Source organism: Brassica rapa, chromosome A03 (assembly GCF_000309985.2).
Source record: "Brassica rapa cultivar Chiifu-401-42 chromosome A03, CAAS_Brap_v3.01, whole genome shotgun sequence".
NCBI lineage: Eukaryota > Viridiplantae > Streptophyta > Magnoliopsida > Brassicales > Brassicaceae > Brassica > Brassica rapa.
Genome location: NC_024797.2, coordinates 2,535,907 through 2,553,693, shown reverse-complemented (window position 1 = coordinate 2,553,693; position 17,787 = coordinate 2,535,907). Strand labels below are relative to the sequence as shown.

Here is a 17,787-nt window from a genome sequence, read left to right as displayed (position 1 = left end):
AGTCCTAAACTGTGACGTTTCACCATATTTTTAACTTGTTGTTGCTCTCTATAAGAATAATATGACACTAGAGTTGCATTACTTTGAGACTTGCATGTATAATAATTTGGACTGTGACTTTGTAGCGTGTTAGCGTTTAATCAGACAATTCAGAGATTGGAAGAAGCTGCAGTCTCATACAGAGGTCATGAAAGGGCACTGCTGATTATCAGATCGATGGCTCTCACTGAGTCACTGTTCTTAAGGAGATTGATGGAGCTAGTGAAATTTCTGTCAAGGATAAAGAAATGAGTTCGGAGGAACAACTTGCTTCTGATGAAGCAAAGAGACGTGAATGGGTATTGTTTTGTATTACGATCCAGATATAGGAGGCGAGCCACTAAAAGCAATGCTTCACCACCCAAATCCCCATTCCCAGCAGTAGCATTGATGCTCCTACTGAATCTACTATTTTGACCCAGACACCAGAGTTGAGCAATCCTCCCGAGGAACCGTCTACTACTGCTGGTTCCAGTCAAGAATTCAACCCTGAAGCCGAACTAGCCGAGCTTGGAACTGACGTTGGTAAGGTGGCTCGTGATTACCCTGCAGATGAGGTTGATGGATGGCAATTCGATGAACTTGAGAAAAAACTGCAATAGTAGTAGTGGTGATAGCAGCAACACAGAATAATATGATCATCACACATGCTCGCCATGTACTGATATGCGTCGTAAGTAAAGCTGGGGGCTTAAAACAGAAACATTGAAAAACTCAGGGTGTGTTTTATGAATAACTTTTTTTATTATTATTGTAGTGAATTATGATGGGCCCGACATGAGAGTTGACCTACTTTACTCATCAACATCGTGGATCTAGACGGTTTAACGTCCATCTTCATCCCTAATCTTGTTTTCTTACTTCCAAACACATTTTTCATGAGTTTCCATCACTTTAAAAAAATCTTCAAACTGGCACGTAAGCCACTTGTAGTGGATGACTGTTTTGTAGTATTTGAACGTGACGAAACAAACAAGTTATTCTTTGCAATTAACTACTGATTAAATACGTAAGTACGTCACTCGAATGGTTTTATTATACGTGAATTAAACTAATCAAATTTTACGTGGATGTAATTAACAGCTGCATAAAAATTGATTATACTTATATAATTTTCTATATTAAGTTTGTTGGAACATGGAATAAACAATGATATGATACGATACGATTGCTCTTTCACATACATACATTTTGAACTAACGTGCGCCAACCAACGGTGCGCGCAGAGCCATGTCCTACGCATCCCTCAGCGTCAAGGACCTGACCAGCCTTGTATCAAGATCCGGAACCGGTTCGACTTCTTCTCCCAAGCTTCCGGGTCAGAACCGACCCGTTAAGGTCATCCCGCTCCAGCACCCTGACACCTCCGATGATGCTCGTCCTCCATCGATCCCTTTCGACGATATCTTATCCGGATGGAGGGCGAAGATCAAGCGGATGAGCCTCGTGGATTGGGTTGAGACTCTGTTTCCTTGCTTCAGATGGATTCGAACTTATAAATGGAGTGAGTATTTTAAGCTCGATCTCATGGCTGGTATCACCGTTGGTATAATGCTTGTTCCTCAGGTATTAATTATCTTAGCTTAAGAAGCTTGAATCATCAAACATACCTTACCTTACTTGTGTTGATATGCCTTGAATTTGATCTGACTATGGTCTGAATCAGTAGCATTAGTTAGCTAGAGATCTTGTTTTATCCGTAACCAATGTGTGGCTGGAGAACTAAATGTGAAAAAATAATTGTTGTGTAGCTTAAGAGGATTACTAATTTAATTATTTTCAGTAACAATATGCATTACTATGTGCCTTTGTTCGATTTGAATAACGTTTGATGGATCTGAGCAGGCAATGTCGTATGCAAAGCTAGCTGGCCTTCCACCAATATACGGTCTATGTGAGTTTTATTCTGAAACAGATTCTTGTGCTCTTGATTTTTTAAGGAAATGTCTAGCTTGATTCAGTTTTGTAACCTTTGATGCAGACTCATCGTTTGTGCCGATATTTGTCTATGCCATATTCGGCTCATCTCGTCAGCTTGCAATCGGACCTGTGGCATTGGTGTCTCTTCTTGTCTCCAATGCTTTGGGAGGAATCGCTGATTCGTCTGAGGAAGAATTACATATTGAACTTGCTATTTTGCTGGCTCTTTTGGTTGGAATATTGGAGTGCATCATGGGGCTCTTAAGGTAATAATAACATTAGTTTTTCTTGGATTCAGACAATGGAGATGTTGTCTGTTTAATCAAAAGTCCTCTGTTTATAGCTGTTTCATGAGCATATCTTCCTTGTTCGTGTGTTTCAATACAGGCTTGGATGGCTTATTCGTTTCATTAGTCACTCGGTCATATCTGGATTTACAAGTGCTTCGGCCATTGTGATTGGATTATCTCAAGTTAAATATTTCTTGGGGTATAACATTGCTAGGAGCAGCAAGATTGTGCCACTAGTTGAGAGCATTATAGCTGGAGCTGATAAGGTGAAACTTCCATTATCAGATTCAAATAATGATTAAAAAAAAAAACTTATTCTACTTGTACTTTATAGAGATGGATCTTTTTTTTGGTAGTTTCAATGGCCACCTTTCTTGATGGGATCTCTCATTCTAGTAATCCTTCAAGTGATGAAGCATGTGGTATGAGCCTTGTTCTTTTTTCCAATGAAACAGTAGTTTCCATTATTAGAGTGTGATTATAAGGTCATGGTGTTTTATGGCAGGGGAAAGCAAAGAAGGAACTTCAGTTCTTACGAGCAGCAGCGCCACTCACAGGGATAGTTCTCGGTACAACCATTGCGAAAGTGTTCCATCCACCTTCCATCTCTCTGGTCAGATCGCTGTAGTTTCTTTGTTGAGATGCATAGTGGTTGAGTATTTGCAGTAATTGTAAAAGTCTTAGTATATTTCAGGTGGGAGAAATACCTCAAGGACTTCCAACTTTTTCTTTCCCAAGAAGCTTTGATCATGCAAAAACATTGCTTCCAACATCAGCTCTCATTACAGGTGTTGCCATCTTGGTGAGACATCAACATCATTGCTTTTATCAGAATGGGCAAATGGGAACTCCAACTGAACCTAATCATGTGAAACCATAAATTGATAGTGACTTCATAAGGAATTAAAGAAAATGACAATTTCTTCTTTAGATTCTGGGTGAAGTAACACATGGCAATTGGTATTATGTTGTGTTGTTCCCTAATTAAGTAGCTCTACACTTTTTTATCCAGGAATCTGTGGGTATAGCCAAAGCACTTGCAGCAAAAAACAGATATGAGTTGGATTCAAATTCAGAGGTATTCTGCTTGACTATAGAATAATTGAGTAGTGCTGCTCTTATTTTCTTTTCTTTTACGTCTGTTTTCATTGAAAGCTCAACTGTTTATCCCCTTACTTGACAGTTGTTTGGTCTTGGTGTTGCAAATATATTGGGGTCATTATTTTCAGCATACCCATCTACAGGTATATTATCTTGATATGATCAAAGCCATCAACAATTGCCAAATACATGTATCAGTTCTTCTAATATTACTTATTGTCATACAGTTCATTTTGGAGTTAATAACCTTAGTTTGACGAATCTGTGAATGTCCTAAATGCAAAAAATAGGATCATTTTCTAGGTCAGCTGTGAGTAATGAAAGTGAAGCTAAGACCGGTTTATCAGGACTTATAACAGGAATCATCATTGGATGTTCTCTACTGTTCTTGACACCAGTGTTCAAATACATACCACAGGTCTTGTCTGCACACTCTTTCTAAAACTTTGGATCATTGCAAAAATAGATTCTTAATATTTGACTTTGTTGCTTATCTCTCTTGAATCCGCAGTGTGCTTTGGCAGCAATAGTGATCTCTGCTGTTAGTGGCTTGGTAAGTTCATAACAACCCACCTGCCAAGGAGAGAAGATGAATTTGCTTCTGTTTTTTTTTTTCATTTATACTTTCCGGATGTTTATCAATATAGGTAGACTATGATGAAGCTATCTTCCTATGGCGAGTGGACAAGAGGGATTTTACACTATGGACCATCACTAGCACCACAACTTTGTTCTTTGGAATAGAGATTGGTGTCCTTGTTGGTGTAAGTATTTAAAGACTTATTATGCTCGGATTCGCCTAACTAATGTGTAAATTTATATAAGTTCTGTAATGTCTTCTAAGGACTCACGCAGTTGCAATACATTCATTTTTGTAGGTTGGTTTCTCACTAGCATTCGTTATCCACGAGTCTGCAAACCCTCATATTGGTATGTTCAATTGCCTCTTGGTCACAAGCGTTTTAAGAGTGGTGCCTATTTTCTAACTTTCACTTTAATTTCTTATCATGATTGCTCTCCTGGTAGCTGTCTTGGGGCGTCTTCCAGGAACCACAGTGTACAGAAACGTGAAGCAGTATCCAGAGGCTTACACATACAACGGGATTGTGATTGTCAGAATCGATGCTCCTATTTACTTTGCCAACATAAGCTACATTAAAGACAGGTGAGAGTGACATTCTTATTCCTTGTGGTGCGACTCAATAAAAATAATAACAAGCCGTTTTTTCGCAAAGTGCAGACTTCGAGAATATGAAGTTGCTGTTGACAAATACACAACCAAGGGACCAGAGGTGGAGAGAATCTCTTTTGTTATCCTGGAAATGTCACGTAAGGCCCTCTATTCTCTACTGAATCTGAATGACTCATGTTTATAGACAATACCTAAACATAAATACGAACAATGGCAGCTGTTACTCATATTGACTCGAGCGCAGTGGAAGCCTTAAAAGAATTGTATCAGGAGTACAAAGCAAGGGACATTCAGCTAGCGATCTCAAATCCGAACAAAGACGTTCACATGACAATAGCGAGATCAGGAATGGTGGAGCTTGTTGGAAAAGAATGGTACTTTGTGAGAGTGCACGACGCAGTACAAGTGTGTCTTAACTGCGTACAGAGCTCTAGCTTGGAAGAGAAGAAACCAAGTTTCTTGAGAAGGTTTAGCAACAATAACGGTTCATCATCATACAATGATCTTCAATCCTACAACACTTTGTTGAAGGAGCCATTGTTGCCAGTGGAGAAGTAAAGTATCATGTAATGTATAAGTATCTATGTATAGTTGTTGCCATTTTGTAATCAACAAAATATACTGTTATTATTTTTCCTCTTAACACAGTAATATCAGAGGCTAAGACCATTCAAAAGGCTTGTTAATAATACTGAAGAAAGGATTCATTATTTTATACAAACAACAAACAAAGAAAAAGATAATAGATGATACAACTCCTAAATATCTCCTACCACTCTATAGTTTTTAACTTTATTAACAAAAGTATTAATAAATCATCATGAGAGAGACAAGAGATATAGATAGATTACATGGTTGGCACAAGGGCTTAAGAGAGCTCTTTATGTCTTTTTTGTAATGCACAGATCAGCCCTAATGATCAAATCTTCCAGAATTCAAAAACATAATCATACACTCAGCCAGAAGGTTCATCTAGAACGATGTCAGCAGGATCACCAATCCATGGCCTCCCTTCTCTCCAGAGGAATTTTATTCTCAGCTTCCCATTTGCATCAACTCCCACAACGTGTCCTTTACTTGCATGCGTCTCCATTCCCCAACCCCACCGAGGTGTGACCAGACCGTTCTTTATCTTAACCTTGTCTCCAATTCCAAACGGTCTTATACGTTCCATTTCCACGGCTTTGCAAAGCCATAGCCTGTCTAGGAAACAGAAAGACACCCACAAGTCTCCGTCCTCCATTCTGTGAACCACTCCTATGCTTGAAGGGTTCACTTCTCCCCACTGGTAAGTAGGTGTTGTGATGCTCGGCTTCACCCTGACCCAGTCCCCGATCTTGAGCTCTTCTTCCTCTATGGTTTCCACTTCCGATGGGTCTAGCATCCATGTTTTGGAACCGGCTGGTGTGTATATCCGTAGCTTACCATCCGCGTCGATGGCTGCTATGGTTCCTACACTCCCGTGGCTGTGACCTGACCAGCCAAACCTAGGCTGCTTCACCGCTAGTTTGACACGAGTTTTTTGTCCGACTACAAGCTTCTTTGCTTTCTCTAGATGCGTAAAGGACCCTGTCCATCTCTCTTGCTCTCCACAAAACGAAACGGAGATAGTTCCGTCCCACTCGTCTCCCTCATATCCTACTCCATGGACTACACCAACACTTCCTGGTCCAATGGACTTCCAGCTAGGAACACCTTCTTTGAGTCTCACCCATTCTCCAACCTCAAACATACGCTCCACTTCTAAATCCGCTGGATCTCCTTTCCACAGCCCAGGCAACCCAAAGAAAGCAACTCTCACCTCTCCATCAGCGTGAACAGTCGTTATGATGCCTCGAGTATCGGGCTTAGCTCCTCTCCAGCCCCATCTTGGCTCCGTTAAGCCCTTCTGGAAACGCACAAACTGGCCGGCTTTCAGAGATGGGATCTTCTCTAAATCTGTGTAATGAGTGCTCCATCTTCCTTTCCGGAAACAACAAGCCAGCTCCAAGTAACCTGCTTCTTGTATGCTGTGAACAACGGCGATGCTGTCTCTTCCTACACTAAACCAATCGTAACTCGGTCTGCTTCCTAGGCTTGGTTTTGAGCGCACCCAGTCACCGACTTCAAAGCCTGATAGCATCTCTGCATCCCCAGGTGAGACCTTCCACAATGTCTGTCTACCAGTCACCTGTGCCTACAGGAGAACATAGAGTTAGTGCTGAATACGAAAAGCTGTTTGGGAAATGATACATTACAGAAACTTACACTCAGAGTCCCATCCATGTCGATTCTCATAATTTTACCAATAGTTGCTGGAGTCTCGTTTGACCATCCAAGCCGTGGTTGGGCGATAGATGGTATCATATGAATCTCTTGCCCAACATGAAACGGTACAACTTTCTCAACATCTGTCACCGAACATGAAAACGGCTTGCTCCTGAAACAGAACGCTATCCCCACATCACCATCTTCGTCTAAGCTGTGCATCACGCCAATACTGTTTCGAGTAATGTCTTCCCATCCATATTTTGGGGAAGAAACTGACGCCTTCACTCTGACCCAGTCCCCAACCTGCTTGTAGTATAAAAGGCTCAGCGTTAAAAGGAATCAAAGCTCCTGAGATGCTGCATGAGAAAACCAGTTTTACCTTGAAATCATCAATCTTCTCCATGTCTGAAGGATCTGCCTGCCACGGTATAGGCCGGTTTGGTATTTCAATTATTAGGAGACCATCATTCTCTATTTCACTAATTTTGCCAACACTGTGGTGAGTCTCACCGCCCCAAGCATAACGAGGTTCAGCAACTGACCGCTTTACGCAAACCCGATCACCAATCTATAATATAAAAAAGGTTTGTTGGCACTAAACTTCTCATATGAAGTATGAATTGTTTTGTAATATATCTAATCAAAGTACATTACCCTAAAGGGAGTAGCGGGTTCAACTTCTTCAGGCTCACAATGCCATGGATTTGGAAGATAACTCAGCTCCACGAGGAGGCTGCTATCTGGCCTCACGCAATAAACAATCCCCATACTCCCTGGGACAACAGATCCAAAACCATGCTTTGCTGACGTCAGATTCTGACGAATACGGACCCAGTCCCCAACTTTGAACTCTTCCACACGCTCCATTTCGGCAGGATCAGCTTTCCAGCCTCTAGATGCTCCAGGAAACCCAACTCGTAAGATCCCATCCTCATCAACGCATAGAACAGTACCAACACTATCACGTGATTGGCCACGCCAACCAAACCTAAAATAAAATAAAATCAATCAACACCATATAATATTATCACTTCAGAGAAAAATTCACAGTGGAGAGCAACCACAAACCTTGGCTCTTTAACGTCTTTTCTGAGTCTTACATGCTGGCCCCTGTCCAACGGAATCAACTTAACAACTTCACTTGCTAGCACACGAGCTTCACCAGAGCAAAATGCGACAATCATGTCTTCCTTCTCAAGAATGGTTTGCACAAACCCAACGCTCTTAGGCTTAGCACCTTGCCATCCATGTAAGGGTGTTGTTATGCCTCTCTTGAACTTCACCCAATCTCCTATCTCATAGCTGAGAATTTGAAAACCAGCGTCAGTTAACTGAGTAAAGGTGTATATATTAGTAGAAAGGTTTAAGAGGAAGTCCTCACATTGTAGGCGATAGATGAACTCCCCTTTTTAAAAGTGCCTCCATCAGATCCTCGGAGATCCATTCTCTTGGAAGGGCTTCTAAGAAGTCACGTACTGTCTTCCCACTGTTTTCCAATAATTATATAAATTATGATCTTAGAAGAAAAGGGCAATTGCAATTCAAAATACCAGCTTCTGAAGTTAATTATATACACTATGATTGTAGAAGGAAACTAACATAACCCCAGAGCAACGAGTATACCCTCTATTTCAACTATTTAATATTTATAATAGTATCAGATTAGTGCTTGCCTGTGGTTTCTGACATCCACAGCAGCATCAGGTCTCCTAAGCATCACAATTAGCCAATCAAGGTTTTCACGTATCATCTTTGCTGCATCTGCTGCTATATGGAATGCGTTGTCTCCTTCATCATCCTTATAAAATGAAAACAGAAGAAGCAAGTCAAATGACAAAGTAAAAACAGCACTTGTTAACCGATGTGGAACCTACAAACATCAGAAGCACAAAGCCTTGCCACTACTTATGCAAAGAACATATATTCCGAACCATGTTATTCATACCAAACGCTAACTTACTTACAATAAACTGATCATCATTAAACATCAATAGGAAACGAGCCACAAAGAACTATTTGTATTTATATCAACAATTCAACATTCTCATGCGACTTGACTAGAGATTAAAGCACTAGCATATTAGCTTAGCCTCTTTATGACTAAAGAATTAAAATAATATTACCTGTATATTGCAGTCCGAGCCAGACTCTAGAAGTAGGCTAACACAGGCGTTCGCCCCTCTGGCCAAAGCCATGTGAAGGGGAATTGTATTGTGAACATTCCGGATGTTCGCATTCACACCAGCATCTAGAATTACCTATCAAATTAGAAAAATGTGGTTGGCTGTAGACACAATATAAATGAAAGATATGAGTGAAATTTACGGAAGTCTATCAGCACTGAAGATACTCTTCGTCAAATTCCTCAAAACTATTTATGAAGTGTATGGTGATCCGCAACAACATATCTATCAACACTGACAAAACATAAAACTACTCTTCCTCTTTGAAACATAAACGTTTAACATGTTCTTGGAAGGAAAGCATCTTACTCTCACAAGTTCCACATTGTTAGCCATAGCAGCAGTATGCAACGCTGTTCGCCCATGCTGAGCATCTTGCGCAGTTGGATCTGCCCCAGCCGCAAGCAATATTTGGACTAGCTCTCTACCTTCTGCAGCAGCATACATGCTAAGTAAACTGATATATATATAACAAATCGAATAAAGACATAGCATGCAATAAATTCAAACTCGAAACGACACAATTGTAAGAAATAGTAGGAAAAAGTTCAAATAACATCCTTTTTCGTCAATGGAGCTTGAAAAAAAAAACAATGGAAATGGAGCTTGAAAACATTCTAATCATTTAGGGGTGAGAGTAACCATCGTGTCTAGCCAATAAAAAGATAATACTTCGTAAAGGTCCACACAAAAAAAGACCAGATATTCATAATAAACTGCCAGAAATGGCACTGAAAAATAAGTACAGGACTCGAGTAGACAACACAAAAAATCGTGATACTTATATAAAGCAATTTACTTAACAAAAGATACTATAATTCATTACCCTTTTCATGATCCTTCCTTATAGCAGCAGCCATACATAGAGCAGTGCCAACTGGACTTGGGATGTCAATTGCCTGAGAAATTTCTTCTGGGCTGGAAACTTCCACCCACCGCTTGATAACAGCAACATTCCATGTTGATACACACATATGTAACGGTCTGAAAAAAGGTATAAAGATCTAAAGCATAAACAATGGAAACACAGGTCTACAAATGGAATATGTATTCCTGAGAAAAAATGGAAGCGTATAGGTAGCATATAAGAGTTCAGTTATGTACTTACGTAAGGCCCTTTCCATTTGAAACGGCCATTGATCTAGATCCCCCATTTTCCAATATAACAATGGCACAATCTGTGTACTTCTTGGTAACAGCTCGATGAAGCACAGTTTCACCTTCATCATCCACTGCGTTTGGATCAGCTCCAGCTACCAGCAATTCCTATCAATAGAATCAATAATGAGAGGGGAACCATTAACATGGTCATAGATATAAGACTAGCCTAAGTTACAATATACTTCAGATAAGTGGAAGATTTGTGAACATGTGGTGGAAGCCTTAAAGTGATTGGTAACTTCCTCAGGAGCAGAGACTTACACGCATACAATCAGGCTGTCCATGGTACGAACACACATGAGCAACAGACGGACCTGATCCTTCCCGCAGTCTAGACCTAACATTAGCCCCCTTTTTGATAAGAACATGAACACATTGTGGAGATCCAGCTGCCAAGGCAAATACAAGAGGAGGATCCCCATCTTTGTCCACAATATCTACATTCGCCTCCCCATACTCCAGTATAGCCTCCACAAGCTCGACACTGCCGCGTCTGCAAGCTAAGTGAAGAGCAGATTGACCGTCAGCGTTTTGCGCCTCTAATAGATACCTCACAGAGCTTCCACCGCTCCCAGTTGCAGCCTTTGCTAGTATATTTCTACTCCAAAACAAAAAATCAAACCAATGTAGTTGAGAAAAGGTTGTTTATCTTTACCCAAAACAAGTAACAGATACCAACCTTACACCCTCGGAGTCTCCCTCCAAAACAACCCGATGTAGATTGATAGGGTTATCTGGTAAGACCCCCATGTTAGTAGAGCGAGTTTCTTCTACAACATTTACTCTACACACTTTGATAAACCCACTACATCATACACGGTTTGTAAAATTGTTAGGCGCATGAATATAAGGCATAATGACACAAAACAATCTTCGGCTTTGATGCTATAACTCTTACTTATCAGGGCTTGCTGAAGGGCTACGTGGTATCTCCTGTAAATGACGAAGAAAGGTAGCAAGCATTGCATTAAAAGTAGGTCTCTTCGAGGGTTTAAACTGAAGACATTCACCAATCATTTTCCATAACTCTCGAGGGATCCCCACGCCCACTATACGTTCATACTGAGGTGGTACTTTCCTTGCTTTCACAACAGCTTGAAAAATCTCCTCTCTACTAAGACCATCCCACCTGCCAAAATTCAAGTGATAGTTACAGCACAACGGATAACACAAAACACACAAGTGAAATAATCTGCAAGTAGGAAGAGGCTTCTTCACGTACGGAGTGGAGCCAGTGCACATCTCAACCAACGTGCAACCAAAACTCCAGGCGTCCGACTCCGGAGACACGCCACTTGCGTCCTCCCAAAAGAGCTTTTTCACTGGCCCCCAAGCCTCCGGCGCAGTGTAGTGTGGACTGAGTGTTACACAGTCCGTGTATGGAGTGATTTTGGAAGAATCAAACTCTGGTCGAGTTTTCTGGCATATTGGCTTCTTGAGGATGGGAGCGAGGCCATAATCAGAAACCACGGCGTTGCCACTTGCGTCCAAAAGAAGATTTGAAGGCTTTATATTCATACATATCACACCTGCTGCGTGGAGCTCTGCAACCCCTCGAGCAACATCCGCCCCATATCTACAGTTGTTAAAAAATTAATATCACAACAATAGCAATGAAATAATACATAGGTTGGTTACTGGAGGTAATTTTTAAGTTGTTAATAATACAAAAACAATCATTTATTCACTTGTTCTTTAAGTTAGCAGTTCCAAACAAGTGAACTAAAGGCAGGGCCGGTCCTGGGCACTGGCCTATGCCCCCAAAATTTTTGAAGAAAATTACATAGAAATAGAAATAGACCCCAAATTTATATATATAAAATTATTGAATCTCTTACTAAATTGGCTACAGCCCCGAAATGTCAGGGCCTGCCCTGACTAAAGCTAACCTTGGAACCAAAAACATACTATGAACTCTCACTAATCTGACAAAGAGAGATGACAACTACTTCAAGTTTTCTCCTAATTTCAAGATAATCAGAGTGCTCAGCACTAGAACATCCAAACCTCAGTTACCTAAAAGGCTTAAGTTGCCTGTTTCACTAAAATCTGAAAGCGTGCCCAATTCCTATAGAATTTATAACAGTAATAACACAAAAAAAAAACACAAGTCTGGTTTAGTCCAGTAATTTGCAATTAGGAGACACGCGATCAAAGTTTGAAGCTTTATGCAAATAAATTGAGTAATGAGATTAGGCACAAAGCACAAAAGAAGTAACCTTAGGATCTGCTCTAAAGTGAGTCTCCCTTCATTGCGTTGCATCTCAGACTGAACAGAACCAAAGCACCTATCCATCAATAGACACATAGATCCATCCATCTTCACAACCCCATGGAAAGTACAAACATTCCTACACCACATCGAAGCCTTCCTCAAACTCTCCAGCTGCCCCTGCATCCAATCCACATCCATATCCTCCGTCAAACACATCTTCTTCACCGCCACTCGGTGCTTACACCTCCCCCCACCTCCCGCCACCGTCGCATCCCACATCTCAACACCCCCTCCTCCACTCCCATCTTCCCCAATCCGCTTCACAAGCTTCATCTCCGGGTGAGCTCCGACCTCAATCACAGGCCCACACGAGCTGCTCTTATCACCACCACGCGAGCTAGAAGCAGCATAACGATCATCCTCCTCGTCGTCTTCGTCTTCGTCGGAGTCAGTGTAATCGCAATCGAAGTTCCCCCCGCCGACGAGGGCGAGCATAGCGAAGTTCTTCCGGAGGCCCTGGACGGAGTTCCCCACGACGGACACGTGGCGGCACCGGGGGCAAGCGAGGGAGGTGTCGGAGGAGGAGGAGAACATCTTGGAGAGGCAGTCTTTGCAGAAGCCGTGTCCGCATTGGAGGAGGAGAGGGACTCTCTCGTCCTCGTTGTACCGCGTGTGGCACACGGAACAACAGGGGACCTTCATCTTCGCCGCCACCATTTAGAGAAAGCCCTAGAATCGCGAGAGATCGGAGAGGAGAGGAGAGTAGAAGGAAGGAAGTGTGTGAAAAATCTCAATCACTTGAAGATAGAGAGAGAGAGAGAGTTGCTTTAGGACATAACGACAACAAACAAACAAATTAAAAAAAAAAATTCTAGGGACTTTCGATCTGGATCAGGGAGAGAAGAGCAGATCCATGGAGTAGTAGAAGAAGGAAAAGGTAGATCAACAATTGCTGAGGAACCAGACACGTTGAGTTATCGAGCAGGATGAAAATAAAATAATAATGTAAGAAAATGTGAAAAAGGTTCTTCTTCAAGGTTTTATACTCTAGGATATTATGATTAATGCTCGAAATAATTATTTATTTACTGTAGGATGATTTTTGTTTTTTTTTTGTTAGAAAATTATTTACTGTTGGATGATTATGATTTTTTGTTTTTTGTTAGAAAATTATTTACTGTTGGGTGATTATGATTTTTTTAATTTAATTTTTAATGGTGGATGTTAGTGTTGGCTCGTCGGTTTAGGTTTGACGGGTGGGTGCCTTTGGTGGTGGGCAGAACCCATTTTTTGACCAATTGTCAACCATCGCATTTTTTTGTATGAACCAATTTTAACCATAAGGTTTATGGTAGTAAAGCAATATTAGTTTTTACTTTTTACTGAACCGAAAAGATATTTGGACTTTATACGAAAAACAATAAATTAATAAAACGGGCCTTCGTTACGAGTAAAAGTGGGCTTTAGACAACAATTAAATGGGTTTTTAGTACCCGAGGTTTCTAACCTATGACTAACACCCAGGTTGCTTATCGGTGGATCAGGGCCTTGGAGAAGCAATACAGAATATCAAAGGACTACGAAGTGAAGGTGTCAGTTTCTTCAACTTGCAATATCATCAGAGAGTGTCATGGAGAAATAGAGAAATCTCTTCACTGCTATTGCACAAGCTGGTTGAATCAAAGAGAAGCAGCTAGCAGCAAAACAGGTCTTTGCAGAAGCTCAAGAGACTTACCACTCCATAGCTCATCGGAACAAGATCATCTTATATAAAACCCAATGACTATAATAACAACTTGCTGCTCGAGTTTCAGTTGACTGTTTTCACCATCTAACTATCAGTATCATATTATCATCTAACCATTTCTTGAACATTTTCTGAAACCAGATTTTCCATAATTTACTCTTGAGTTCATCATTTAACTGAAAGAAAAGAAGTAAAGGGAAAAAAGAAAAAGAAAAAGAAAAAGAAAAAGAAAAAGAAAACTCTTCATTTAGCAAAATATGATGTATGGATTCGTTGTCCTTTCTATGGTTTATGTCTTGTGGATGTAAGTTAGAGAGTTTCCCAATTAGGGATATTTGCTGTAGCTTCATTCACCATCTTCACTAGAGTCACCTGCATCACCAAAACACAACACACAGATGCATTTAGGCAAGTCATTCACAGCTAGGCTTCTCACTCGCACACTTCTTGTGTATGATTTGACCACCGGTACCATGTATGAGAAACCTTAAACTCCTAAATATATTGGAAACTACTTAAACAACTTGTGCATACAATTCTTGAAAGCTTACAAACTACATCACGTCTAGGGTAAGTATCTGCTTACGAAGTTGCTATATAGTCTCAAATCTCAATGGACATGATGCGAATAAGTATCCTTGTGAGCTATAGATGAACCTTACAGCAGTATCTTGTTCTATATAGGATTAGATTAAGTGGTGAATATATATAACATACCACACTTTCTGGAACACCGGGAGGCGGCATGGAAATGTTCCTCGGAGGAGGACCTCGTAGATGTGATCTCTTATCAAAACGCCACTCTCCTATTTTGCCATATGTCAGCTCACCCTGTATATGACAGTCGGTAAAGTACTTCTATTAGAACACATAGGAAGCTGTTATATAAGTAAAACTAACATGGACCTTGTATAAGGTTGCGACAAAACTTAGTGGTCTCAAGAGCAAGAAAAGTAAGGTGTACAAATTATGTTCTCTAGTCTATCTGCCAGAATAAAATTAAAACAATCGTCTCAAAATCACCTTCATGTTGTAGTCGCATCCGTAAGTGTAATGGATGATAAACTTGCCCTTGGTAGACAAATCCCATGGAGGCTGAAAGATATGGTGATAGCACTTAGGAATACGGAGCAAAGATTATTTTCTAACTATACGCTGAAAAGGATAATAGATAACAGTAATCAAATTCTTACCTGAAGCATGAAGTCCTTTCTAAGTATGTGCCTCACCCCATGCAGAGCAGAGGCAACTGCGTAACCGTACCTTATCAAGCAGAAAAGAGAAGAGGCAAGCTATCTCAGTAAACAACGATGGGATTCAAAAGGCTAGAGGAGTCAATTTATGAATAGACAAGTTTGTTTCTAGTGCTAACATTTCCAACACCCATCCAAAAGCCTTATCAGTATCTGGATCATTTTTCATTGTTAGAGAGACATTCATCCATGTAGGAGCAATATTTTCAAGTGATTCCTGCATAAGAAAGTAACTGCTGTTAATGCATAAAGAACCAAAACAACATGTTCCTTGACACCAACATCACATCTTAGCTAAATCTCTCTATAAATGTTTGGGGTTCAATTCATATGTGTTAGACAGAGATAACCAACATAAATCATTATATCACAGATAATCAAATCTCACCTTGCTTATAATAACAGGAGAATTGCCTATGGGATCGATGTTCGATACCGGGCCCATCTCCACAGGATAATACTTTCTGACAATGTTCTCGTACTTTTCAGGCGTAATATAGAAAAACGGAAAAGCGGCTGGGTATCCTCCAACAGCCAAGTTGGGAAGAGGGTTAACAAATACATGATCAGGCTCTGCCATCAGCACATAGCTGCACCATAATTAACAACAACCAGAAGATTCAGCAAACAATTAAATAACGTTTTTTTTTGGTATGAAGTGAGACATGACTTACTCTTCCTCGATGGTAGCTCTTTCAAGCCATTGCACAAACGCCCACGGTCTATTTAACACAACATACCCCTAAACACACAAAGAGTGAATCAATCAATAACAGATAAACTCAACACCCAACGAAGAGAGGGAAACAAAGTTCTTCTTCTCACCCTATCAAGACCTGGAGGAAGAGGGTCAACAACAAACGTCGGTATCTCATCCATCAAGTTATCACGATTCCCAGAATGCAAAATGCGAGTGAACCCTCCCATGTCAGAACCAGGAAGAGCTTTCTTCTGCTTATACCAATAATACATAATACGACACTGCCACTTGTTATAAGGAGCGTCGGTAGCTGTCAAGGCAACGTGAAAGGGCGCAGGAGAAGAAGTCTTGGCCTTTCTGTTAGGCATCTGAACAACGGGATCTAGAAGCGGACTACTCACACTACCAGATCTATTGTGGACTATAAGGGTCATAAGATTGTATGTGACAACAAAGAAACCGAAACCTAACAGAAAGAGAAGCAGAGAGGATGCTTTTCCCATATTGTTGTTTATATTCTAATTGATCAAAAACTAAATTAAAAATACAAAGCAGTGGCTCAGGTGTTGGTGGACCCCTCCTCCTCCACCCACAAACTCATTCCTGCATATACAGTGGAAGGAATTGAATGTGAAATCGTTTAGAAGCAAAGCTAAATTGAGAACCTACGCTAAGATCCATGAAGCTTGAAACAATTAATAAAAGTTTTTTCTTAATTAATTTGGGGGCTAAATGATATAATACATGTTAACACAAATTTTGTTAGGCTCGCTCTGGATCCAGCCATCAAAAACTATTTAGAGAATCAATCGGCGAAGAGAGTAAATAAAACGAAATCGGCTAAATTCCAGTAACGCATTGATTTTGACATAATCAATCATCAATTATCATCAACTATTAACTATACTAAAAGATCTGAAGGAGCAGACACCATAGATAAGCGAAATTGGGAGTAAGAGCTTGGGAGCTTACAGATTCGAAGGTGTATGAAAGTCGCCGGAGAAGGAGAAAGATGAGAGATCCGAGGAGTGATTTTAATGCGAAGAAGAGTTGACTAACGGAGCCATCATTAACGATTTATTCTAACACTGACTACGCATATGACAAAATGGTGTTAGGATCGTGCCAATGAAAACAGAAAGAGAGGAATAAAACAATTATTGTTACAGGAAGTGTAGTGTTTGTGGAGGCACGTCTTTGGAAAAAAAAATTTTTACTTTAGCATGAATAAATATTCATCAACACTAGATCTTTTTCCTTTTTGAACATCTGAACATTTAGTTGGAAAAAGGAGAAGATTTACCGTAGTTTACTGTCCAAGGAGAAGTTATTACCAGATGGACAGATGGTCTAAATACAGCGTGAAATTGGTTTGATTTGTATTGTATTTGTTTCTGTCTTCACGTCTCAATGTGCTTTTGGAAACGTGCTCCTCGCTATTGTGCCTGTCGGTATCTGACTGTAGCTTTCAGCCGACGCTATGCGCTGAAAAGTATACGTTTCAAACTTGTTTTGACACAACTCTTCTTTCATCTTACTCCTGGCATGTTTTTTCTCAAAGATTAACACGTAATCAAGAGTACTGAACTAAGCGACGAACAATGTTGATCACGTTAAGGTTCAAATATATACAACCACCGATAATTAAAACTAGGTATTATTAGTCTTCACATTACGTTCCTTTATGCAATTCAGTAAATAACATTACTCTGTGTTACAAAAAAAAAAAAAAACAT

General features: G+C 40.3%; 3 protein-coding genes across 5 annotated transcripts; 1 reads left to right on the top strand and 2 right to left on the bottom strand.

Moving 5' to 3' along the window:
• The first annotated feature begins 1,269 nt into the window (after nt 1–1,269).
• On the top strand, nt 1,270–5,211 carry LOC103856022 (sulfate transporter 4.1, chloroplastic). Its single transcript, XM_009133100.3, has 16 exons — nt 1,270–1,605; nt 1,885–1,933; nt 2,021–2,225; nt 2,347–2,515; nt 2,606–2,671; nt 2,755–2,862; nt 2,944–3,051; nt 3,262–3,327; nt 3,433–3,493; nt 3,641–3,768; nt 3,862–3,903; nt 3,998–4,114; nt 4,229–4,280; nt 4,377–4,515; nt 4,591–4,679; nt 4,760–5,211. The coding sequence occupies exons 1-16, from the start codon at nt 1,270–1,272 to the stop codon at nt 5,098–5,100; spliced, it is 2,076 nt and encodes a 691-aa protein (XP_009131348.2). The 3' UTR covers nt 5,101–5,211.
• Nucleotides 5,212–5,228: 17 nt separating this feature from the next.
• On the bottom strand, nt 5,229–13,698 carry LOC103856023 (E3 ubiquitin-protein ligase KEG). 3 transcript variants are annotated; one of them, XM_033286561.1, is made up of 16 exons: nt 12,356–13,698; nt 11,359–11,712; nt 11,035–11,265; nt 10,816–10,941; nt 10,398–10,734; nt 10,084–10,241; nt 9,802–9,959; nt 9,285–9,406; nt 8,916–9,050; nt 8,466–8,590; nt 8,174–8,278; nt 7,861–8,094; nt 7,447–7,780; nt 7,172–7,360; nt 6,790–7,095; nt 5,229–6,712 (listed from the first exon to the last, which is right to left on the bottom strand). In XM_033286561.1, exons 1-16 carry the CDS (start codon nt 13,066–13,068, stop codon nt 5,498–5,500), a joined length of 4,842 nt encoding a protein of 1,613 aa, XP_033142452.1. In that variant the 5' UTR covers nt 13,069–13,698; the 3' UTR covers nt 5,229–5,497. The 3 variants fall into 3 exon arrangements, with proteins under 3 accessions (XP_033142452.1, XP_009131350.1, XP_009131351.1); XM_009133102.3 differs by having other exon boundaries at nt 5,229–6,718; nt 12,356–13,691; XM_009133103.3 differs by having other exon boundaries at nt 5,498–6,718; nt 9,285–9,403; nt 12,356–13,695.
• Nucleotides 13,699–14,119: 421 nt separating this feature from the next.
• Nucleotides 14,120–17,532, bottom strand: LOC103856021 (hydroxyproline O-arabinosyltransferase 3). The gene is made up of 10 exons (XM_009133098.3): nt 17,355–17,532; nt 17,024–17,143; nt 16,177–16,654; nt 16,026–16,093; nt 15,740–15,941; nt 15,471–15,568; nt 15,292–15,361; nt 15,122–15,193; nt 14,816–14,929; nt 14,120–14,470 (listed from the first exon to the last, which is right to left on the bottom strand). Exons 3-10 carry the CDS (start codon nt 16,552–16,554, stop codon nt 14,408–14,410), a joined length of 1,065 nt encoding a protein of 354 aa, XP_009131346.1. The 5' UTR covers nt 16,555–16,654; nt 17,024–17,143; nt 17,355–17,532; the 3' UTR covers nt 14,120–14,407.
• Nucleotides 17,533–17,787: the final 255 nt, after the last annotated feature.